This window comes from Aphelocoma coerulescens, chromosome 11, assembly GCF_041296385.1.
Source record: "Aphelocoma coerulescens isolate FSJ_1873_10779 chromosome 11, UR_Acoe_1.0, whole genome shotgun sequence".
In the NCBI taxonomy this organism is placed as follows: domain Eukaryota; kingdom Metazoa; phylum Chordata; class Aves; order Passeriformes; family Corvidae; genus Aphelocoma; species Aphelocoma coerulescens.
The window spans coordinates 16194493-16220112 of record NC_091025.1 but is presented as its reverse complement, the minus strand read 5'-3'; the positions used below and the strand labels follow the sequence as shown (position 1 = coordinate 16220112).

At 37.8% G+C, this 25620-nt stretch overlaps 1 protein-coding gene across 5 annotated transcripts in view; it reads right to left on the bottom strand.

Annotated features, from left to right (window-relative positions):
- The window catches only part of DPY19L3 (dpy-19 like C-mannosyltransferase 3), a 35468-nt gene extending 12331 nt beyond the window's left edge, over positions 1 to 23137 (bottom strand). For 3 of the 5 annotated variants that reach the window (XR_011154359.1, XM_069026595.1, XM_069026598.1), the window contains exons 1-16: positions 23029 to 23137; positions 21740 to 21882; positions 20131 to 20264; positions 19506 to 19568; positions 13649 to 13739; positions 12675 to 12796; positions 12328 to 12473; positions 10546 to 10669; positions 9947 to 10081; positions 8158 to 8289; positions 7087 to 7188; positions 6578 to 6651; positions 6177 to 6335; positions 3925 to 4047; positions 3465 to 3576; positions 2883 to 2939 (exon numbers count right to left, since the gene is read on the bottom strand). Coding sequence is in view for 4 of the 5 variants with exons in the window: in XM_069026595.1 (XP_068882696.1) it covers positions 2883 to 2939; positions 3465 to 3576; positions 3925 to 4047; positions 6177 to 6335; positions 6578 to 6651; positions 7087 to 7188; positions 8158 to 8289; positions 9947 to 10081; positions 10546 to 10669; positions 12328 to 12473; positions 12675 to 12796; positions 13649 to 13739; positions 19506 to 19568; positions 20131 to 20264; positions 21740 to 21842 (1677 nt within the window). In the remaining variant the exon portion in view is untranslated. Of the gene's footprint in view, positions 1 to 2882; positions 2940 to 3464; positions 3577 to 3924; positions 4048 to 6176; positions 6336 to 6577; positions 6652 to 7086; positions 7189 to 8157; positions 8290 to 9946; positions 10082 to 10545; positions 10670 to 12327; positions 12474 to 12674; positions 12797 to 13648; positions 13740 to 19505; positions 19569 to 20130; positions 20265 to 21739; positions 21883 to 22781; positions 22817 to 23028 lie in introns of those variants that run through there. The other 2 variants (XM_069026596.1, XM_069026597.1) reach the window with 2 other exon arrangements.
- Between the last annotated feature and the right edge of the window lie 2483 nt (positions 23138 to 25620).

Here is a 25620-nt window from a genome sequence, read left to right as displayed (position 1 = left end):
CATTCACCCTGCAGAGGTTTTTAAAGTCACAATGTCACAGTACTGCAAGTTTTGAGTGAGTACAAGTAGTTTCCACTGGAGGAAAAATTTGGTAATGGGGTTTGCTATTACTGAATTGAAAAACTTCCAGGTAGCAGCACTACATTTGATTAGTAGAACCAAGAGAAAACTAAGGTACTTCAGGAGTTCCAAATACAAGAGAATGACAAAATAAATAAAAAGTAAACCATATGAAAATATAGAAAATAACACTGACAGAACTTTGTCTTGTAAATCAAATATATGTCAGATTGAGAAGACATGTCTGGTGATACCAGGAGAGGATAAAAAGAACAGATGGTGCATATCAGGAATGTAACAAACTGCTCAGAAAAGTGAAGGAAATGCAAAAGCGATTTCCACCTTGTAAAAGTGCTTCTCTGGGGTCAAAGTCTTCAGGAAAAGAAAAGAGTTGCCAAGTGTCTTAAATTAGCCCTGAACTGTAGCTGTTCAGATAGCCAAAGACTGCTCAGATCACGGGCATATGTGGCAATATGTGCTGCAATAAATGTCCATGTTTGGAGCAAAAGGACTTGGCCATGATGAAGATAAAAATGCAGCTGGAGAAATAATAGGAATGGATAGTTTACTAGCAGAGAGGAATCAAGATTATTTGGCAAATACAGGAATTAGAATACTCAAGCTTGGGAGCTCACCTTAGTTACCAACAATTCATTCAGGAATTATTGACATGCAAACACAAATTGATGGGCATTATGTGAAGTTAAAATACAATGAACACAGATAAAGGTGAAGTCTACCTACAAAGTGTAAGAACTGAAATATAAATAATACTTGGTACTGTATTATGTATGTGTTGTGCTATCTGCAGCATAGCTGAAGTATGCCTGAAATACTTCTGCATTTTCACTTTGTCTGAAAGATGTTTCCACTATAGTAGTGGAGAACAAATGTAAACAGAAATACAGATGTCTAACAGGTCTCAAAACATCCTGTACCTGAAATCTGAAAGGAAGCTAGCACTGTAGCTGCATCTGCATCTCAATAAATTATTATTCAGGTGATGCACTTGGGGCTGTAGTAACCACATGCCTCAAAAGAGGCTTTCATTAGCTTATTCAGGATTAGGTTAATAATCCCATAAAAGTCCTATTTTGAGGAACTGCACTGAAGAATAGTTCTTCTGACAAATGCAACAGATAATGAAACACCAAACTGCCCTCCTACAAATTCAAGAAAACTAGCCCTGATGACCAGTTAACTTTGCGGTGTACAGAGAAACTGCCCCTGCAATCTGAGCAGTCAGTGACTGAATACATAAATTCCTGTCTGAAAAAGAGATTAAGTCCCTGTTCCAAAAATCTCCTTCCACTGTCTGTTTATAAGGTTTTAGAGAGAGAATATAAAAACACATTCTCACAGAAGCAGTGGGTACTTTCTGGATCTCTCTTTAAGAATTCTTGTCTGACCACTGTCAGGGCACCTGGGACAAGAGCCTCGTGGGTCCCTTCCAGCTCAGAATATTCAGTGATTCCCTCAGGCTTCTCATCAACTCTTTCAGCTTTGCAGAAAAGACCCACAGAGAGATCCACTCTTCTGGTAGCTCAACTGCAAGAACTGACTCAGGACAAAAAAACACTGAGAGGTGATGAATTTCTCATTCCCACAGAGAAATTTGAAAAATAGTATTTTTAATGTCAATAAAAATTATTTCCTCTATTTAGGAGAAACATGAAAATTATGCTTTTCAAGCAGACTGAGCACAACTAATGACTGCTCTAAAGCCCATGACATCAGTTGTTTCTGTTGACTTCAGAATTGAATCTGACAGGATTTAGGAACTTTACATCTGCTCATGAAGAGTGGGAGGAAAATTATTCCTAGTGATCTGTCACATTAGACTATCAGAATGTCATGCTCTTAGTATCCCCCATGTCAAAAGAAATGGCATTGTTTCTGTCATATTCAGAGATGATGAAAATGGTAAATGACTTCCTAACCAGCACAAGAGTGGACAAAAAAAGTCCTCTAACAGAACAATAACACCATTTAAATGGAAAGCAGTATTTTTTGACTTTTTGTTTCAGTTTTGGAGAGAGGAACACATTACTGGAGTGAATTCTATTAGCAGCTTTCCTAACTGCTTCACTACTGCCTTTTTAACTGTAACAATTAAAATAATCTTGTGTTTCTCTGAAGGGAATTATTTAACAGACATATTTTCATGTCAGACTAGTTACTGCAGAAACAACTTCTCCATCAAAGTAGACTCTGAGTTTTGTCTTCTTGACTACAGATTAAAAGAATGGTTTGCCCATTAAATCAGTGTTCTACATCTCCCTGCTATGACAGATTGATAATCTTTTACATGTTATTGATTTAAGTATGTTTTATGCATTTACATTTAAGTGTCTGACAATAATAATATTCTGTTTCTGGAACAGACAGAAGACAAAACAGGTTCTTGACCATTTAATAATTCTGTACTTTAAAACATGTGGCACAGCAGTAGAGATTATGATTATTTCTGCTCCTACAATAAATCATTAAAAATGTGACAGTCTGCATATTATCCACAACTTCGTTAAAACCAAAAGAGACAACTCCCATTTCCATAAAATTATGCATTTAAATAACACTGGCTACTTACACATGCAATCAGACAAATATTTGTATCTATCAACAACTACTTTGGATCATATGAGCCCAACTGATCCTTCACAGACAATTTCATAGGCACAAAGGTCCTTGCACTTCAGCTATACCCATTTTTAAAATTAAGTTACAAATGTTGTATGTAGTTATTAATGAAACAACACCCTTCTGTGAGAAAATTCCATACAAATAAAAAATGCCAAAACATTGAGAAAAAAATTTCTTACCTTAAATGAAATGTACAGTAATGTAATTATTGGTATAGAATACTTAATCACCTGTGTCTAAGACAAATTGAAAAAAAATTGGTTATTTTCATGATACATTTAATAGACTTAAGTTTTCATGTATTGATATCTGAAATATTTAACATGTAGTAGAATTTAGAGATTGAATTTTAAGACCATATTCTGATACTGTTTTCAAGTAAAGCCCTAATTACAGACTCATCACAAAAGATGGATTTATATCTTTAAATCTATATTCTACAAGGTGGAAAACACTGACATTCAATATAATTGACTGCAAAGGTCTTCTCAGGCTGCTGATGATTTCTTAATATGGAGACTTTTTTAGTAAAATTGTGGTTATTTTTCATAGCTACATCTATATTGCCATCTAGTGTATTCCAATGGAATTGTTTAATATAGAAACCACTAGAAAATACATTTTACTTACTAAATTTATACAGATGTACAGCAGAGATACCTGGTTTAAGAGAACTACAAACAATATCCAACCCTGAGCCTTGACTTGGATAGATATGGTCCAAAATCCAGTGGATGAAATGCTGTGAGTACAGTGCTCACCCTCTGGGATGTGTAGAGATGGAGACACTTCAGGATAAGTTTCCAAACCTCTGTACTGCACAGGCCAAAGGATGCAAATACACACATGTGGGATGTCCAGAGATACTTCATTCTGGAAGAACACAAGCTTTTCATGATCATTTGGAGTTCTGCAAAGCTGCTTGGAGAGCAGTTAATGTCTAGAGAAATTCTGAACACAGTTTTCTTGGACTTTCAGGCCTCTGAAATAACTGAGTACAGGACTGACACTGCACTCTGTTACATGCTCTTGAGAACATCTCTGTTCCCAAACTTCCATTCTTTACGGCAGAATTTTGGGAAATGCCTCAGTCTACAAGTAGAAACACACCAGGAAGAGAAACAAGGTTCATGATCCTATCAGTTTGTGGCCAACATATTTTACACTCTTATAAAAATATACTCAATCATACAAGCCCTTAGTAGAATTAAAAAAATATACCTCATTGTGCTTAATGCCAGACATCCAAAAAGAACTGTGTGAACTAAGCTGTAGGCAGCATCAGGCTTCAGTGTCACTGTGTATTCTTCCATTTTTTCCTTTAACTGGACTTGATTTGAACCACTAATTGAAGAAATAACACAAACAGCATTATATTAAGTTCTGTAACATATTTCATATAGTTATCTGCATTTTAAAAAGCACTGAATCCTTCTGAGGCTGGAAAGCAGTACCACTGCTATCAGTCCACAATCTTCTATTGTATCTATGATATAATTAAGCATGATGCCACCAACTTGATGCAGCATCAGGTAATTTCATGTGTAGGTTTCTGGAAATGCAATGGGTTTAAATGGGCTGGATTAAAATGAGATAAAATTGTTTACAGCAAGGCAAGCCTGGTTGCTTGCCTGAAGCAGCAATTCCCATGTTTAGAGGGGCCTTTAATGAGAATGAAGAATTTAACTGGGATTTGTGGGGTTGTGCTGGTCTATCTGGATGCTACTAAAGCCAAAGATTGGAAGTAGATTTAGAAAAAAATGAGCCCTGGAAGGAGTGGTTATTGCTTGAGGTGTCTAGTCTTGTGAATATATGTGGAGGGCCTTTCAAAAAAAAAGAAGCTGCTTCAGTGTGTGGGGTTCTCCTGTTTTTTTTCAGGGCGGGGTTAAGTGAGATAAATGCATTAAAAATAAGGGACACATTTGGGATTACATTTAGGGTTGCTGAAAATAAGAGCTGCAGAATCTTTATTTTTAAAACTGACTGATGCAGTAAGATTTTTAAGAAACTGGTTGAGTAGCACCAAGATGATTTACAGATGACTGACATTTGACAATTACTATTGTAATATCTAATTGTCATAACATAGTTTTGGAATGTCTTGGATACTCTCTTGCTCTCCCTTTTATCCAGTCTTCCCTAAAATCTATAGTAGTGGCACTAGTCAGGTGATACTTCTTGAACTTTTGCTTAATCAAGTTTTATATCATCCCTTCTACTTTTTGCCCAGGTTGTACATGTAAAAATGAGAGGTCTATTGTTGGAGTAAAAGCTTCTCTGGACCCAGGCCCAGAGAGAAGCTAAAGCACAGGGGTTGAATTAAAACCTTTAGATAAGCAGAGATACATGAATTCTCACCAAAGTGAAATAGAAATATAGATTTTTATCTTTTATAATTAAGTGCCTTAAACACTGAAAAGCTGCAGTAAAGAAACCTTAAAACACAGTTCTTACTGCAGCAGTGTTACCTTTTCACAGAATTCTTTACTTTAGACAAAATATAGATAGAATTATACTGTTCACATTTTTTAGATCGAGTGCTCACATAAACAATAAGAGCTGATAGAAACTGTATGCACAAATCTGTGTAATACCTGTGTAGCACTTGTGTAAGGCTTATGACTGTTAGAATTAGACCAGGATAGGTTAAGAAAACTAGAAACGTGTGTTAATTTCATTGGTCAATTAATAAATATAATCCACACTTCTGTAAGAAAAAAATTAATTAGAAGAAACTAGAAGAAGCAGCTGTTTTCTGCCTGCTGTTGCTGCTGCTGCTTGGCTTTATCATGTAACCCCCTTGAACTCTGCCTTCAAGAAAGCTGTGAGACTATGAAATAAAGAACTCAGCAGAACAGCAGCCTCCTCTGCTCTCTTACGCTGGCCCAAGAAGGAAGGGTATCCAACAGTCTATAATGAACAATTTTTTTTAACAGCAGTTCTGTCTGATTTTCTTCTGTGTTCTGTAGATACCTCAGAATCCCACAGATTAGCTCTGGGAACTGCCAGCAGTGATGCACACTTACAGGTCCTGCTCCTTCACACAGATCACAAAGTTTAGCACAGACTATTCCAGCTCATTTCTGGGCAGTTTGCAGGTAACACCTGGGAAATCTGTGATTTAGAGTGCTTTGCACAGGGAAAACAGGATGAACTGAAGAAACTAACATTTTCTATAGAGAGATCCTTCCCCTGCTTTCCCTCATCTCAAAAAACCCCAACCAACATTACACAAGCTGCAAAACTTCAACAGCAAAGAGCCTGACTGAATCTTAGGAAGGATGTTCCTTTGTTTACATTTTTAGCTTCAATAAAAGTTACTTACTCTGCCTGATTTCTCTATCACACACCCTACTTCTCAGTAGCTGTGCAAAGCAATCCTGTATATGCTGCTGTATTCACCTGTCAGTTCCTCAGCCAGCTGAAGAAAAGAAAATTGATAAAAATGTCAACTATCTTAAAACTGTATTTACCTGAGATTCCGAAAGGCAACAATTACAGCTGCTACTGTCAGAAGGAAGAGAACAAATCCGTAGGCGTAAAAAAGCAATGTACTGGAGAGTCTTGAAAAAGTATTTAGAGGTAGTAATCCAAAGGCTTCTTCACAAAGATACAGGTTAGCATCAAAATCTCTAAAAAAAAAATTAAAAATCCTTGTTCATGACGTAATTCATTAACTGATGTCAAAAAGATCCAAGTTTCTTTTTTCCCCAAGAAATTCTAAAGTCATAGTTGTGCAGATTATTCTTAGGGCAAGTATGACATAAACATGAAGTAAAACTCAGTGATTTATTATACGTGTTTGAAATAAGAACAACCTGAAGCTTCAATTAAGGAAGTCAAACAAAAAAGCAAAACTGCAGCTAAGTAGTACCTTGTTGCTCCAAATCCAAATTTTGCTTTCAGGAATTTGAATATATGCTCATCTGACTCAAGATTAAGAATTTTCTACAAAGTGGGGAAAGAGAAAGGAAATTGTATTTTAAATATCAAAAATGTCGCACAGTAAATAGCATTTTTCGTCATATAAACGAGACTGTAAAGCAACACGGGCTTACTAAGATGAGTGCTTTGCAATCAAAGAAACAGTCAGTTTTAACTCCATTCATTGTAAAGAAAATTCAATTAAAAACTTTGCAAATTCTCAGCAGTACAGATCTACAGCTGTTATAAAATCACTAACTATCTGGTGTTAATTTATGAAGTTTTCAAATCCATATATCAAAGATTAGCAAAACGATCTTTAATTTATAAAATACAGTTTTTGAAGTGCAGAGAAATCTCACTGCAGTTTTTATTTAATGATATTACTGTAGATAGCTAACAGATAGCTTTTAATGTAATACAGCTTTTAACTTTTTATATTAAAAATTATTTGCCTACCTTAATGAATTTATTTATTAGGAGAGTCAAGCACAAGACTAGTAGAACATGGAGGATAAGTTTCCCAAGCCTATTAAGCAAGCCACCCTTTTTTAGGTTTTTCTACAAAGAAGAAAACATTAGTATTTCAGTCTTTTTTTTAATATATTTAGAACAAAAGCATCACAGGCTATTTGAAACAGCTGATCTGCTAGTCCTGAGCAGCACCAAATTTGTACTAAGGTCATGTAAGCAAAAATAGATACAGAGCCAAGTTCCCAGAATGAAGATACATTTCTTGCACAAAACTGAAGGGACAACGTCATAACTGCGATCTGGCAGAGTTTTGGAAGCAGCCAAACAGCCTTCCTTTGGCAGTGGCCCTGTTGTACTTCTAGAACTTATTCTCCTAATTTCCATAATACTGGGTGCCTTTTGAAATACCTGCTCGTTACACCTTCCACCTAAACACGGCAAAGGTATCTTCTGGCTCTGTCAGCTGATAGGATTTTGAGCACTTTTCCATGTACAAGCTCCAGATCCAGAGGAGCTGTTCACAGGCAAATGGGAATAGGTGCAGACAACAGGAATGGCCCTGTCAATTCCTTTATTGTAGTCAGAAGCTGTCACCAGTGCCAGAATCAGAAAAAAGAGAACTGTAACTCCAGCAAAAATCCCCTAATCTTTGAAAGGATCAATGGATTTCAGGAAGCTGAACTTGACACGAGCCTAGTTGTTACTGATTATTTTGTTGGAGGCAGATCCATAAATTCAAGGCTAGTCCTGCTGAAACAGTGTAAAGTCCATTTATGCAATTTTTTTTCAGGATCCAAATTGCAGCTTGCACAATAATTAATGTTAATAGCAATCATGGAATTATGATGTCTGATGTGCTTGGTAAAGCTGCAGTTAGTGTAATGGAATTCATTATTTGATCAGGCAATGTTTGGGTTGCTGTGTGCTACAGTAATTCCTCTAATTAGTATTAGTAAATGAAAATCATAATGCATTTAAATTACTTATTTACACACACACACACACAAATATATATAAATACTCTATTTAGTACTACATAAATATTTTGATACCTACCTGGATTGTTCTTGCTATTAAGACAGAAACATTGAAACTTATCAGTAATGATCCAAGAATCATAGAATTGAAGAACTGTAGGACACAGACCAGCAGTAATCCAGAAATCTGAATGATATAAAGCCATGTAACCTGTAACAATAATGAGTTTTTTATGTCTAGAAAACTCTACAGTCATAGCTGCTTTTTTCTGAATATGCTTTATAATTTATTTCAACATCAATTATTTTTGCAAAGAACATATCATCTTGCAGTAAATCATTAAAGGCATTACTATATCCTTTTTATATTTATATCCTGAACTATACTTAGGTTAATATTTTATGCCCATTTTATACCCAAAGACGCCTGATCCTACAGTCAAGCAGATAAAGTAAATAACTGCAGTTTGAGGAAAATATTAATTACTTAATATTTGGAAGATATTTTTATTTTCCTTAGTCCAACAAGTGTTTCTGTAGCCTCTGAGATGTTGTTATGACTAGTGAGTTATGGCTCAGTGCAGTTCAGGAATCCACCATCACCTGCCTTCTCAAACTCTGCACTAATAGCTCAGTATAATCCCTTTCAGGTTATGCTAAACTATTATCAGTGTTCAGCTCAATGTAAACACTAAACCCCAGCTGATTTTCTGATACATTGGTACCAAAACATACATTTCACCTCACACAAAGATCCCGAGTTGCCTTGTCTTACTGCAGTGCTGTAAATCAATACCAAAGAGCCCCACAAACTCCAGCACTTCTAAGTAGCACTCTTTTGAAAATTAGTACAGACTAAGAGTGGTGTGGTAAGTCTGTTTTGGTATAACTCAGGATGAAGCTGGTAATTTGCTGACTTTTAAGGTAGCTGACCAGTCACATTAAATGTTGGCTTGAGCTTGCAGTTGCAGATATAATGAAGAGTTCAGAAACTTAAGTAAGCCACATTTATCTTTACATGCAGCCACCATACTAATTTCAGTTAAATTAATACAATCAGTAAAGTTCAAGTCTGCTTCAAATTTAAAATCAATTTACATGAATTACTCTTCATCCTCCTGTAACCTTTCTTAAAGTTAGAACCTTTTTCAACCACTGCAAGCTTTTGCCATGCCTAAAATGATCTTGGTAGAATTTCACAGCAATGATAATGTCAAAGACTGTTTTTATCTTCTGCAGTACATTTCTGTTTTGTAAGATTGACTGTCAATGATCCTTGACCTTCTTAGTAAGACTTGTTTTATTTTTTGGCTTATCCAGCTCAGCAACGCAGCAGGGGCAATGCTGTTATTTTGTGGTGAATGTCAATGTAGGCAAGACAATTGCTTCTCCCCAGCAACCTGGTGTTCTGCTTCCCCCTCCTTGTGGTACTGAGCTTGCCCCTGACTGGCAAACAAGGATGCACAATGCTTGAGGCAAAATTCATAAACTGCTATGACTTCAGCTTACACAAAGATTTCTTGTGGTACTTTTTTCTTCTGGCAACTTCAGGAGGCCACACTAAAGCTGTGGTATCAGATCAACTGTTAGGATGATGTTTAGAAGTGTCAAATAGTGTCTGAGCAGAAGTAGACAAAAATAAAATAGACATGAACGACATAAAGTGGGAAAAAAATCAGAAATGGTGTTTTGATCCTTCATTTTTACACTTGCAGGATTTACACCGTGATTAGTTCAAAGCACAAGGCACACTGTACAATCTGTATCACTCTGGGCATCAAGGCCACTGGTTAGGAAAATACCTTCAAGACTTTTGGCTTTATGAAGGCAAAAAGCCAAAAGCAGGTTATTTCCAAACAGAAAGTTACCTTTGCTGTGGGAAGCATGTCCAAGCAGTCCAGTATGAATAATGCCAATGCTTGTATTAGCATCATAAACTGGTTAAATTGCCAAGTCAGGCTAAAGAGAAATGTTGCTATGAATACAGCCGTAAGTGTAAGTCTCTGGAAGGAGGGAACAAAGTTTTATTTAACTTTATCATTTCCTTCATTAAAACACAAACATCAAGCAAAAAGAACCCCCAACAAACCCAACCAAAACCCACCTTAATTGGGTTTTATTTCAAAACCACGTTTAAAACACTGAGTTTTCTAACTGCAGTAACAACTTGGATGACAACAAACATTTTTTTGACTTAGAAATTCTTGACTTATGCCTATGGTTTATCACTGTAGTACCATGTGCAAGAAAACAGTGCGATCTCAGATAGTTTCAGCCCCCAGATTAAAATGCAATACGTGTTTTACTGTGGCATAAATAGCAGTTACTCAATCAAATGGAGGGAGGACCAGTAACTTAAGAACTGTTGGTCAAAGAAACTGTTATCATCCATTTGCTTTAATTCTGGCAGACCAGGACAGTTTTCTGTTACTAATTTTATTGAGTCATACTTGTCAGAAATACTCACTTCTTGAACAGGCTGTAAATGAGTTCTGAGTAGGTATGTGATGGCTGCTATCTGAACAGCAAAGAATGGCAGTGCCCAGTTCTCTCTTAAAGGAATGGTGAATTCTACCCTTGTAGTATCTACTCTGTACAAAACAAAGAGTTTCACAAATTTCAAATCAAGAAAAAGCTCGGTGAGAGAGCTTGCAATGACAGGCATCTTTGTGCTATTTTAACTCCTTATTTATAAAAATGGAGGCTCTACACTCCAGTTCCTTCAACACATCTGGCTCTGAAAATAAATCACTATGAAGGTTCTGCAAGTTATCCATTGTTTCTGCATCTCAAATGATGTACTTAATCTTCACTAACTGTAAAAAAATATACTATGGATTACATCTTATTTATGAAGCACAGCTTGGGTAATTTAAAAATGAAAAAACAAATCCCAAACTAAAAGCACTCCCAAAATCCAGCATGTGCATTTCCCCACCACAGGTCATTTTACTTCATTTTTTGGTTTACAAATGTACATATAAGAATATAAACAGAATATAATCTTCACTGTGATCCCAATGCACTGAGTAGTTTGAACACAGCTAAATTGGTTACGAGCTTCTGGTCATTTTTTGAACATCAGAAGTACACAATGGAAGAATTCCCTAAAGAATGGTCATCTGCAAAACCTGAATTAAAAGTTAAAAACAAAAAATAATTCTCTTTTTCCTGGTGTAGAGAAAATATTTGCTAAAAAGGAACGTAAGCAATGTATCAGCTGTGCTTAGCTGGAGGGAAAAAAGTGTCTAAATGGAGTTACTCAGTAGCCTCAGATGTACTTCATCTGGACAGAAAATCTTTATCCAAATCCATTCCATGCACTTATTCTATTGCATAAAGGAGAACAAGCTCTCATTGTTCACCAATTATTAGAAAGATGGACAAATTTGCTTGAAAAATTCTGTAAATGGAGAAGATGACCTCATAAAAGAAACGTGTGAAATACTGTACATTGCACATGGCTTTTAATTACTTTTGTATTTGGAGGAAGAAACATCTTGCCTCCATACACATATAATTATTCTGTAGTGGATGTGCTTGCAGATAAATTCCTTTAGAGCTGCTCATTACCATATTAAACATTTCTGGTAGAACCAAGACTGTACTTTTATTTTCTTGATTAATTTACAGGTAACAGCCTATGTCACCAGTCTTAGCTTCATGCCAGCAGCTTATTTCTGGCATAAAGCCAGCTCTTCGGTTTTTATCTCCAAATTGATAATTCTTCAAGTGATAAAGCATTAGAACAGCTCAATTATCATCTTTTTTTTCTCTGAGGGTTAGTGCAGATTTTGACAGGAATAAGGGGAGAGAAGCTGAACTTCTGATGAGCTGAGGTTGTGGAAGGAACCCCTGGAGGCTGGGTGTGAGGCAGTGAGGAGACACCTGAAGGGCTTACATGCAGATGTCTTTAACACCCTAAGTGATCCTAGGCTGGAGAAGACAGGGTACATCACCTGGAGCTCCAGACACATCTGATTTAGTCCACTTTCAGAGACCAATTTAAGACAAAATTTTCTACTCAAACTTCCTGGACCTTTAAAAGCCCAGTCTGATATGTCAGCTCATTTCTGATTATTTTCTAATTATTTTGTGTTATTTCAACATTTTTTCTATTTCCTGGCTAATTGGAGAGAGGCCTTATAGTTTCATGTTTTGTCCAATTAATCATGTAGTTAAAGCTTTAATGCCTTACCTTTGAAACTAGGTACAATTTTAGAAAGATTGAATATTTAATCTCACTTACCTGTTTGTAATATACCAGCATGCTGCCAACAACCCTGAAAGCCATGTTCCACTAAGAAGCCAGCTTGTTACATACAGAGCAATGACATAAACTGCCTGAAGTCCAAACAAAGTGTAGATATAAAAATAAACAGGCTCTAGGTATTGCTGTAAAACACAAGAATACTGATGTTGACATTAAAACACTCACGGGGTGGCGATTATACTTAGTATGAATTAGGCTTTGCTTTTACAAATTAGAAAGGTATCAGGAATATTTCTAATTAGAAAATATCTACAAAGGGGAGCTATGATTCACTGCAATCTTCATAATGCACTTACAATCTAAAGCCATAAATAAATGCCTACCTGAATTGGAAGAATCCTATACAGAATGCTGAGAAACACCTCCTGGTAAACATTCATTCTTTCAAGTATGTTAATTGTCCTCACAGATTCAGTTTTATTGTCATATACTAAACCATGTAAACCTTAATGATAAAGAGAAATTGAAATAGGAGATTGTCATTTTCCCCCTCCATCTTCATTTGAACAGTGAATAACTTTTTCAAAGGTATTTTAGGATCTCTCATCAGAAACTGCAAACTTTGAGTCAACGATTCAGAACACATTACCTCTGAATCAACATGACCTTCTGAGGTCTTCAGTCTCCCTGCTTCAAATGTGACTCACAGTGCTAATTCAAGTACCATATATTTAGTAATGTATAAAACATTTATTTTTATACTTCCATCCCCAGCACAGAATCTGTGGTACATTCTGGATCCTGAGAACTGTTCTTGGCACTACTTTGATCACAGGTGAAGTTAATATTGAAAAACATGTAGTATAAGTAAAATTGCTAGGGAGAAACAGCTAAATATCTAGAAAACATGAGACTGTCACAGAAAGCCTGATCACTGTATATGATTTCCTTGAAAGCTGCTCCTTGTGTCACTTACTGTCCAGGAATACAGCAAAAAACATTGCCCCTTTCCCACAAATAGCTCATAGTTCAAATTAAACAAGAGAAGAAAGAAATGGAAGTAATAAACTGAATAAACCAGCAAGCTGGAACCTCAACAGATATGAAAGTTGTCCCTCAAAGTGATTGCTTTCATCAGCACATGAAGGTGTGGCACAGAAACCAATGCATTATTGTGAAATTTATTATGTCCATAACTTAGTGGCTCCCTGACATATGAACAGAATAAATCTGTCTCCAGTACAACTGTTACACTATCTTTCATAGTTATGGTATGTCTTGTTCTCAATTATATTTGAAAAAAAGCCCCAACCAAACCTAAAAATAGCTGCAAAACTTACTTTACAGTTTACAATACCTTGCTGTATGGAAGCAGCCTGAATCATCTGTTTGTAGTAGGAATAATAAAGTCCACACTCGGTTCTGAATGAAATTTCTCTTTCAACCTCCTGCAAGTGAAGTTCAATAGTAAATTCACTTTCCATTTCCTTTTCACCATCATCCAAAGCTGTCTTCAACTCAAATTCTTGCTGCACCAGGGAAACCAACCTCCAGAGAGGCTTCAGTCTTTGGGTTTCTTATTCTACGCAACTTACTTCAACTAAAGGTAAAAATACATGGACAAATTAGGGTGAGAGGCAAATGGCTGGGGTGTAAATGACTCTTTTAACTGGAGAAATGTACGTGCTTTCTGTGATTCTGATATGCTGCGTGGAAATATTTTGGCTATTTCACTACATTTTTGTAATATGACAAGCTTAGATGGGCACAGAGGCCCACAGCTGGACTGTAAAGCTGCAAACCCTTGCTTTGTGCATTTAACCTTTTCTTCCAGAAGTAGCTTTCCCATTGGGTTCCACTGCTTTGCCAGCTTAAGGCTCAATTAATTCAGTGTGCTATATGGGGGCTGCACCATAATGCCAGGGATATTTCAGCTGGCAGGGGATGCTGCTGCCCACTTGTTCAACACTGCTTCTTGCAGGAAGCCAGCTGTCATTGCTCTCATTCTTAAATTACAGGTGAAAGGAAAAGGGACTCTTTACTCGGCTTTAGGGCTAGGTGAACTTATTTTTAATTTTAAAATGTTCAAATTATTTAAACGAGGTGCACTTCAAACCAGGTACATTCCAAACTATGCCTTTTTCTTGGCTGATATTGCAGCAGATGGAGTCTAGCGAGATCTGAAAGCTCTTTGCTTTGGAATGCACTTCCTTTTGTTACCTCATTAGTTGTGAAGACCTAACGAAATTTAACAAATCCACAGTGCTGGGCAACCACACTTAAACAAGATTGCACAAACAACCAGTCTGAAGAGAACTAACAGACATCTTATAGAGAATTATTCTATCAGTGATCTTTTTAGTAGTTTGTATAATAACATCCCAGCAAATGTATCTCCTAAGCAGTAAGTTATAAAAGGTCTCTACCCACTTAAAGGAAGTTAATACTGAGATTTGAAAACCCAGTAAAATCTCTGTATGTGGTATATGCAAGTCACAAAAAAATTTATGTGATTTCTAAAAATAACCTTGTGAATTCATCTTTCTTTACAAAAGAATGTTACTGAAATATCAGAATATTACTTTTTCAGAAACTCTTATGAATGCCATTCTGGTTAATGCAACCTTGCACAGAACCCCAAGACTTTCATCTTTCTCATACAGTTCCTACTCTTTTGCTGGAGCAGAATCAATTCTATTTCAGACCTAACATAAAGCTAGATAAAAAAATCATGTTCTTCTTTTCTGTATTGCCTATTATAGGTTCTTATCTCAAAGCATGTGTTTTATTGAAGTCAACTGTTGACAAACCAATATTAGTTCTGGTCTGAGAAAAGTCAGTAGATAAAAGCACAAGTGATTCAATCTAAGCTCACCATTAAACTCTCCAGCTGCCCTACGACATATAAATCATCATCATACCAAAAGTCACAGACTTAGCAAAATGAGAGTCCTGGATTTTAAACAAGCTCTAGTTTCAAATTCACCACTACTGAAAAGTTTTCTAATGCTAAAAAGTGGCTGACTCTTAAATGCTCATAAAGTAAAAAAAAAAAAAAAAAAAGAATGCTAACGTTTGGAATTTATTAAGGGGGAGAGAGGAGTCACAGAGGGGGATCTAATTAGCAAAAATGCATTCAAACATGATTAATTTGTAATCCTGGCACCAGCTGTATTCAACCAAATGCTATACTTTATGAGACAAACACTAGTGAGTTTTACATCTGTTTCACACTAAGATAACATCTGTTTTATTCGCTCAAAATACTTTTCCAGTTCTACAGCAATTTATACTTTTCCTGGCATTCCATGTCAATAAAAACACACAGACTTATGGGTAAACATTGTCAGAGCACATGCTTATCTGTTTGCATACTCACTTTGTGAGGTTTTAACAAAGAAGTTACCACTGTTCCAAGGGAAAAATAAAGAACACTGTCCTCTGGGATACACAGAGAGCTGTATATTATTTCAATTTATGCAATTGTATCCTAATAATATTCACAACCAAGGACTTTCTCTCAAGGGCAGTGCAAAATTCTAGAGCTTAGGATTCCTCAAACTCCTTAAGCAACTCCTTCAGAACGCTGAGCAAGCAGCCAAAGTCTGAATTTGAGTTTTTCTATAAATAATGAGCATAAATAAAGCTCCAATTACTTTTCTTTTTTTGACATAGCTAAAACAAAATTTGTGTAATTGAAACTATTTATTAGCTTTTCAATTTAAGACCAGGAAGATCTGAAAATCTTCTCAAGTGTACAAGTAGAAACTCAACACACAGCTGCTGTCAACGTTCCTGGTTGAGAACAAGCCTTCAGCAAATGTATTTAATCCTTGGACATCTCTCCTGGCTGGTTAACCTCAAGCCCATCTGTTTGAATGGCACGTTCTAGATCAGACTTCTGATCCACAGTAAAATTCCCCTAACACCTCAACAGGCACTTCTGTGGAAAAGTACCACCGAAGTCCCGGACTGCCCTCCTTCCCTTCATGCCTGAGCATTCACTTTGTACAGTTCTCATTACCCGTTTCCTGCATTTCTTCATTGAACCATTGAATGTTTGGGGTTGGAAGGGACCTTAAAGCCCATCCAGTGCCATGCCCTGCACTATCCCAGGTTTCTCCAAGCCTGTCCAACCTGGCCTTGGACACCTCCAGGAATGGGGCAGACACAGTTTCTCTGGGCAAAAATCTTTGTTTTGTATTCAAAATGTGAAGAGGGAAAATATGAACATATCACAGACTAAATCCTGGCATTTTTATCCTGAAAGACTTACAATCTTATATTTTTATTCCTGACTTCCTGCAAGCAGCAATTTTATTAAAGGAAAAATCAATAACAGTATCTAAATGCTTCCTCAGAAGGGGAGAAGAAATGAATGCTCTGAAGTTTATCTGTTTTTCTTACAGTATTAATTTGCTACGTGGCCTTGGCTCATTCCTGTTCAAAGTTTACTCAGAATTTGCAGTTGAACAAGCAATGCAACGGCTGACAGGAAAGGTGGCCCCCCATTTTGTTATTTTCATAGCAGATTCTGTTCCTAAAAGATGCTATGCTGGAGGGGCAGCCACAAAACTGCTACTGAAAACCACTGAAAATAGACAAACCATTTCAGATGTGTTATGCCAGAACATTTACAGAAAACTGAGAAAGGATTTTTGGATAACAAATCTGTTTTGACTTTCACCATCACAAACAGAAATGTTTGCTGGTTTAATGTATACGAGAAGGGATTCAAAATTTTTTCTTCAAAATTATTTGATCAAGATAAGTGATTATAACCTGTGATCCCTGCTGGAAGGGGACACAAACACAGCTTCTGACTAGGTGGTGCAGTTTGCTGAATCTTTTCTGTTTCCTTTTATTTTGGTCATTCTTTCAGGAAGTTTTGAAAAAAAACAAACAAAAAAAAACCGGAGCAATTGTGTACCTCTTTCATTGCATAAACCACTTTTCAAGATGTGCTTTTTCAGTTTTTCTGGTAAGAAAACAATTGTACATCTTTCTCCTGTGACCATGGCAAATTGATAATAGCAGGCACATTTACCAGCAAAGAAGAACAAGACACACACAGAGCAGCAGCTGAAATCAATGCACTGTTGAAAGCCATATTCAAAATACAGCAGAACAGTTTAACAACGACCAGACAGTTTTTCTAGTTGGGTGAACCATTGCTGGAAGACACCCAAAACAGAATTGGCTTTCAATGAATTGCAATTGAAATTACAGAAAGGCAATCACTGCAAGTGTGTGTGCAAGTTCTGACTCCAATTATTTAGGAGTTAGGAATCATGACTTTGCATAATGAACTCTTTTTACTTCCAATTTTTAGGGTTGAGTACAACTGCATACTTTTTAAATATGCAGTCACGGTGTTCATGTATCATTAGGGTCTTCAGAAAAAAAATTCCATCTTTTGCACCTAAAAGGTGCAGGTACAAACATCTGCCTGGTGCAAAAGTGTCAGAAAAACACTGCAGACCTTCTGCTGCTGCTGTACAATTAGAAGAGTACCTTCATGTAAAAGAAAAGATGACAAAACAAGTCTCCCATTACATCTCTATTAATTTAGTTGCTACACAGACCCTTCTGAGCATGAATCCTTATGATGTGAGCAATAGTAGCTTATTGGATGAAAGGAATAAAGTTCAGGGGGATAATAAATTGTTATATAATTTTTGTATCAGATTTCAGGAACATAAATCCTCAAATCTGCCCCATTTGCAGCCAGTTCAGGGTGACTGAAGTTAGTAGTTCAAAATATATGGAAATAGAATTCATTTAGAATTTTTCTTTTCTATGTTGCAGAGCAGTGGTGATGCACTATGGTATTCCACAGGCATGGGGGTTAATAAAGCATTGGATGTGCATTTGTAGTACATCCATTTATTCTATATATTATGTTTAATAAAAATAGAATAAAATCACCTTTGCATTTCACTAAGCAAGGCAATTGTGAAATTGTGGGGCAAAGATTAGACTACAGTCCTCCCTTCTGAGAATCTGGGCAGGGGTATGAACTAAAATAAAACTTACTCTTTTCAAACTTTTTGAAAGTTCAGTTAATATCTGCAAAAATATATGCTTTGGCCAAACTATAAAATGTTAGAGAAAAAAGCAAACTTTCCACTTATTTTCCATGTAATTCCTGAGGGTCTTATCTTTCTTAGTATATACTGTGTGCTGTGGTGACAAGATTAGCCAATTCAGAAGTGCTGGAAAACACGTATATACCCCTAGAGACCACACTCCTACACACAGGCACAGAGACATCTGTGCATTGTTTTCTAGATATTGGGATGAGCCTTCCTGCCTCAGCTTCGCAGGAAATTTCAGACTCCTCACACAGTCTTCTCTTCCCATACTACTCCTAAAGCAGCATTTTGTTTAAAATTAGCACTGTAGCCACATGCATTCTCTGGTGGAGATCACATCCCACTGAATAAAGGACACTGTGATACCAGAGAGTATCTGCAGCTCTTTCTCCTTTAACCTGCTGGTAGATGAACTTAATGCTTTTTAAAATCTTTCCATCAATTGGCTGAAATTGTTCTTGTTCCAGTGTTACTGGCTATCAATCACCTCTGTGGGATGAAATAAGAGCTACAGAGACAACAGAATCCAGACTACAAAAAACAAAGGGGGTTTATTTCAGTTTTGATATCTAGTGGCATTCTATTATACTTAAAATGAAAACAATCATTATTATCAAATGAAACAAGTGTTTCATCCATTGAGGGGATAACTTAATTACAAATACAGAATTGCTTATTCTCAGTGAACTTTGTGCTCCTCTGGGTCAGTCTGACAGAATAAAAAAGGTGTATCCATTATGTTCATACATTGCCACAAGCCCATGCCTGCTTGTACTTCAGTATATACAACACCTTGAAATTATTCACTACTTGCTTTTGGAAGGAAAATGCAAACCCAAGGCATACCTTCAATATACAGTGTACAATCTATCTGTATCAAGGGAAAATCGTGGTGGGTACGACACAGTACTGCATGTATAATACAACAGCAGTTGTTTCAGTAAATGCAAATTATTTGTATTAGGGGAATATAAATGTCTCTGCGACACAAAAAGTGTGTAGCATAGAAAAGACATATTGCAAGGCAACTATTCCAGTTAAATATAGGTACTCTTTGAACAACACAATACACAGACCTAGCAGAATGAATTTTAGGCATTTGAAAGGGAAATGACTCACCTGTTCTTTTCTCTGGTTAAATTTAGCTATGGGTACAGCTGCATTATTTTCTCTGCAGTGATTCTAGGAAAAAAACTAGTCAGTCCTGGGTCTTGGGAATGGTTGGGTTTACATCAGCGAATGGCTGAAATGTGTTTTGAGGTTTGCACATTCAGGATGACATTATATAAAATTAGTACTGAATACCAAGGGACTGTCCCTAAACTGTATTACAGTATCACAGTATAAATACAATTGAAGAATTGTGTGCCAGGATTTTGCATATTGTTTAACTGTTGGTTCTTATTTTAATTTTAGATTGCTTTGGATAAAAGTAAGATGAATATAGAAAAACATATCGTTTTTTCTATTCTATTGTAGATAAAGATCAACATTTGGAAGAACCATAGCTACAACTCAGACAGGAGCTCTTCAGAAATATTTTTAGAGAAAAAATTGGGGACAGGTATTTATAGAACTGAGGAATTATGGTGGGAAGGGAAGCACAGCTTTTTTTAAATTGAATTTTTAGAAAAGAAATATTCTGGTTTTGAGTAAGACAAATACATAAACAAATGAAATTTCATTTAATGCTCATATTAATGCTCCACAAAGGCACTGATGGAACTAGGAAAATGACTGTTACCTTGATATTGGAAAACCACAGGTCATTTTCATGCAGTGTAGCCACATAAACAGAAGTAAGAAGTCCAAGAGAGATGGCAAAAATTCCACCAACAGTTACTGAGAGTATGTTCCACAGCTTTCCACCTGTAGGATCTTGGAAGAAAAATACTTCAGTCTGTAATTGCAAAACACATAACTGAACCTATAGGGATTTTGGAAAGCCATTTATACAATGCCTATGCTAGTACAGTTTACATTCTCCAGGTAACAGGACACCTGGTTTTAACACATCTTTATGGAGATATGTTTTTTTATTTTCTATATAGGAAAATCAGAGTATTTTATTTACATACAATGTGAAATAAAGTGTGCCTCAATTGGTACACTTTAAATTTAAGAACACCACGATCCTATACAATTTTAGCTCAGTGCCATAACTAATTTGTATATCTGATTTGGAATATCTTCCAGAATTTTTTAAATTCAAGCAATACAGGATGACTGATCACAAACCAAGAAATTCCTATCTCCTTCACAGGTCTAAAAATGGCTTCCTTTTTTAGGTGGTTTGCTCAGTTTTTGTAAAAAACAACAGTGAAGGTTCAGAAGCCTCACTAAATACCCACAAAGAGACTGAGCAGCAGCCAAAGCAGCCTTTGGTAATGGTGTCACGCTTTGAATTGCAGATGGCCTCCTGCTGACATCGGAGCAACATCAGGGATGGGATGATGGGAAAGAAAGGATGTGTTTCTAGGTACCTCCAGCCCTTCTCTGTACACTTACATTCCTGGGGCTTGAGTTTGTTGGGGTTTCTGTTTGTTTTTAGAAAGCTGATGTAAGGTTTAATATGGATTAGTGATCTGGAATTGTGTCTTTGAAATGGCTGTTTTATACTCTGTGTGACATCTACTTAAGGGTTCCAACCATGCAAGTCCATGGAACTGAGGGCTGGGCTGCAGAACTATGATCATTTTCCCTTTTTGTTTGTGCAGAAACAACCATGTAACTTTCCTTTCATCTGCCCAAATGCAGAGAAACATTTAGAAGTTAGATCAAAACATCCCTTAAAAAAAGTTAATCTAAAAATCTCCCCAAAATCAATGAACTTTGTCAGCTCTAAAGCTGTAATTCCATACAAAAATGTTTTCAGAATTTCGTTACTTAAACAGATCCCAGAATTAAGACACTTAATGTCTCTCTTTTAAATTTACTGAACTAGTGTCCTGTAAATTAAAAAGCAAAAGTTTGCAGTTAAATTCAGATTTTATAAGCAACTTGCCTATTTTTAAGTACACCTCATCAGCTGTCTTCAAATCCTTTTACATTACCAATGATTTGGACTGAGATTCTTTCAAGAACTTTGGATGGCTACATACAATTTGATAGTGTGTCACTGATAATAAATTGAAAAAGAATTGTTCTCACCAATTTAAATCACGATTTTAAAATAGAGACAAGACTGACATACAGCAATCTACATGAGACCCTCTGTGTCATCCAAATAATTTTGTGCTATTCAAGTATGGAAATGCATTTGGTACATACCTAGTTCTGACCTGTGCTTAGGACAGATCAAAAGCTAAACACTACTAAAAAGCCATAACATCACTTTTCTTTTCATTACCCACCAGACAGAATTTTTCCATCAGGCTTCACATTTGTCTCCTCTGAAGGCTGATCTTCAGCTGCTTCTGTGCCTTTTCCAACCCTTCTCTGTCTTATGGTTGTCATGATGTCAGTCACTTTAATTCATTATTCTTCAGCCTGACTCCTAAATGGACACACATGAGCAATGCATCTTCCTACCCAAACAGTCACTTGATACTGTATGAAATATGTGAAAACAGAACCACATCTTACTGACGTCACAGACTTTGACTTATAGAACTCTACTATACCTAAAGTCTCTTACCAAAATGCAAGGTTTTTCTTTAAATCTGTACCACTCAGAGAGCAAGTGAAAGTATAGAAAACATTATCTTAAGTTTATAAAGACTTATGTTCACTATTTTACATACTCTTGAACAGGTTTACAGAATGGTTCATTATTTTGACTGCCCTCACTATTTTAGCCCTTGATTCAAAATGCACACCAGGTTCCCCCTTTTTAAAAAGTCTGAGCCCTTCAAAGAAAAATTAGTCTTTTCAGCGTATTTTAGTTGGGTGCCTAAAATAGTAAGCCTTAAGGCTTTCAGGAAATCCCCAATAAAGGGGGCCAAAACATGCAAAAACGATGCTAGAGAACACGTGTTATAAAAAACTAGAGATAGCATTAATAAATAAAAAAGCTTGATGTTTTATATACCATAGAATTTGAGAACATCCCAAGACAAGACGCTCGGCCAGTCATTGCCCCGTCAATTGCCAGGTGCGCTCAGCTCTCTGAGCACGGCCCATACACAGAACTGCTCTCGCCCCGCCACTCTGCAATCAATGCCATCCCACCCTGAAGGCACAAACCCGCCCCATCCCCAGCGAGCAACAGCTGCTCCTTGCGCTGCCACCGGTGTGACTGGCTGCTGCTGGCAACGCTGCAGGGAACACGCCTCAAACACGTAACTTTTTTAATGCTTTTACAGCGGATTAGCTTCGCCTCCTCCTCACACACCTGGGAAAACACATGGGGAACTACGCGAGCTTACGGTTTGGAAGAGCTGGTTTGTAGCACACCTGACAATTAATTAACAAAGGCAAGATGCTCATCCCCTCGCCGCTCGCTGTGCGCGGTGCCAGCGCTCCCCACACGGCGCTGCCGCAGGGTTCGGCGCCGCCGGGGCGGACAGGGACCCCCCCGGCCCCGCAGCCACGGAGCCCCGGGCCCGGGGCAGGGGCAGGGCCGGGCCCGGGGCTCCCCGCGGCCTGCGCGGCCCCGCGGCGGCTCCCCCCGCCCGCTGCCCCCGGCCCCGCGCCCCGGTACCTGCGGGCGCTCCGCGGGCCGCGGCCGCTGCTGCCGGCGCTGCTGCGGGAGCCGCCCGGGCCCCGCCGCGGGTAGGGACAGGGGAAGGGAAGGGAAAGGGGAAAGGAAAGGGGAAGGGGCGGGCGCGGCGCCGGGTGCTCGGCCCTGTTGGGCGGAGACCGAGAGCCGGGGCGGGCACAGCCGCCCGTCACAAGCCCGGCCCCCCCGCCCCGACTGCCTTTCCATCGCTGGTTTGAATTCCCCAGGGCGGGCGTGCGGCGGAAATCCGGCACATCGGGAGACGGTGAGGGTTTAGGTTGATGCATCCCTTGTTGGGAACGGGGCTGTGGGGCCCGGGAGCGGGGCCCGCTCCCCCCGAGGGTCGCGCTGTCCCGCCGGGCTTCAGCCGGCGGGGAGAATGCTGTGCTAAAATAGTGCCCTAGAATTTATTTGTGGTGTTTTTTAATGTATTTCTCACCGCCCTCCCGATACAGTGCCATATATGTGTGATTTAAAAATTGAAATTAGAGCTGTGTCTTCTGTTCAACTCATTATAAGCGCCACTGTATTTCTTGCTTAACTGCACCATAAACGTTTAAAGGGGGAAAAGACTTTTTGTAGCTGGAAGATAACGGCAATACCAGACTTTGTTCTACTTAATGGGTACAACCTACCCCTGCAATAAGTCTTTATTGTAAGTTTTATTTGCACTGTCTTTAGTTATAGTAGAAAAAACTATGCCCCATGAAGGCATAACCAACAAACCGACTCCAGGTCCTATCACAGAAAGCTGATTCTACTTATCCACTATTTGTAAAGAGGCCAATGTAAAGTAAATTCTACAAGAACAAGAGGTTACAGAAATGGTTTAGAAAACATAATCGGTTAAGAGCTTTAGAAATCCCTGAGAATGCGGGAGTTTACTTAATTCTCCTGTTTTATGACACCATGCATGGATGTAATGGATTAGTGTGTGATAAGTCACTATGCTCAGCTGTTTTCCATTTTGTGGGAACGATTGCACAGGACCAGCAGTACAAATCTCACTAACATTCCTGAAGTACTAACATAACCTACATTGCAGAACAGTGGTGTTAGAACTAAAAAGTTTGTGTAATATACAAACCTACACAGCTTTACAAAGTTGTTAATGTAAATGTATATATATAATTGTTATAATTGTTAATGTATCTAAATGTTCAGCTGTCACCTTCCTTTTGAAATACTAACACCTATTGTTCAAGTTTTAAATAGCAGGAGATTAGATAGGGGAAATAAAAAGTGCATTTTTCCTCAATTCTGTATATTTTAATAAGTCATTTCCTGTTGCAATAGACGTTTAAGTACAGCACTAGGAAAAAAATGGAGTTACTTTTTAACATATTCTCACTGAAACAATTTATTATTTAGGCAACATGTCTGTTGATAGAAATTTAATGTTTCAAGTTATGAGAATACAGAAAAACTAAAGAGCTTCCAGATTGATATTAATATCTGAAAATTGTAAATTAAAATTCACCAGACTGTGGCTTGCAATCAGTAATACTGATTATTGTATCATTACTGTATTGTTACAATACTGTTGCAATGCTGGCTTTTCTACTTGCCAAAATAACAAAAGGATATTTAACAATACTCTGTTTGCTCATTCTGTTCCAACTAGATCAAGTAGCGAAGTCTTCATGTTAGTACCCAGCTATCCATAATCCCAGCAAATGCCAAACATCTACAAACCACTGCGCACAGGAAATGGTTGGAAGAAACTTGAGATTTAATTTATTTGCATTTTCTCTTGGATTGCCACATTCAGTACTGTAGAGCCACCATGAACTAGAGCAGCAGGAGGACTCAAGTTCTGCCCCAGTACATTTTAATGCAGTATTTTGAGTTTGAACAGCCGGGTGGTGTGTGGCAAATGCTAAATTTCTGGCTTCTCTCTTTTCTCAACTTTCGAAGTTTGTCTGGGTTCTGAGGTTTTTGCTTTTGGGCAAAAGAATCTTAGTTTTACCCATTGTGAATTTCGTTACCTAGCTAATCTTAGATCAGATCAGTTCTAATGGTGTCTCCCTTCCTGGGTGGCTCAGTGTGACAGCTCTTTTCCAAACATGCCTAGAAGGGATGCAAAACAAAAGCACAGTGGGGTGCATCAGCTTCCTGCAGCAATTCCAACCCTACACACTTGCCAAAGATCTAGGACAGAGTGATTAAATCCCACTGACGTGTGGCGGGGCTCTTGCTCCTTTTCTCCCAGTTCCCAGGGGTGTTCCAGTCAGCACAGGACCCAGCCAGTCCGGGTCCAGTCCTATTTGTGATCACACACAACCAGGTTATTTATGGGGGGGGAAGAAACTTCTGATGAGGGTCTTGTGCTTTATTCAGCTGAAGTGAGGGAGGTATTTAGCCCAGTGAACAGGATAATACCTGAATGTCACATCCTACTAGAGAGAGCTTTTTTCCCAGGTTTTGCATTAGAGGAAATGTGAAAAAGCTGCATGACACAGCATTCTGTAGTGTTGCATCTAACCCCATTTCAGTTCCAGCTTTTATTTCAACATAGTTGGCCCGGGGCCCTAATAATAACAAGAAAATGGCGAAAGATTGCTTGTTTATGTA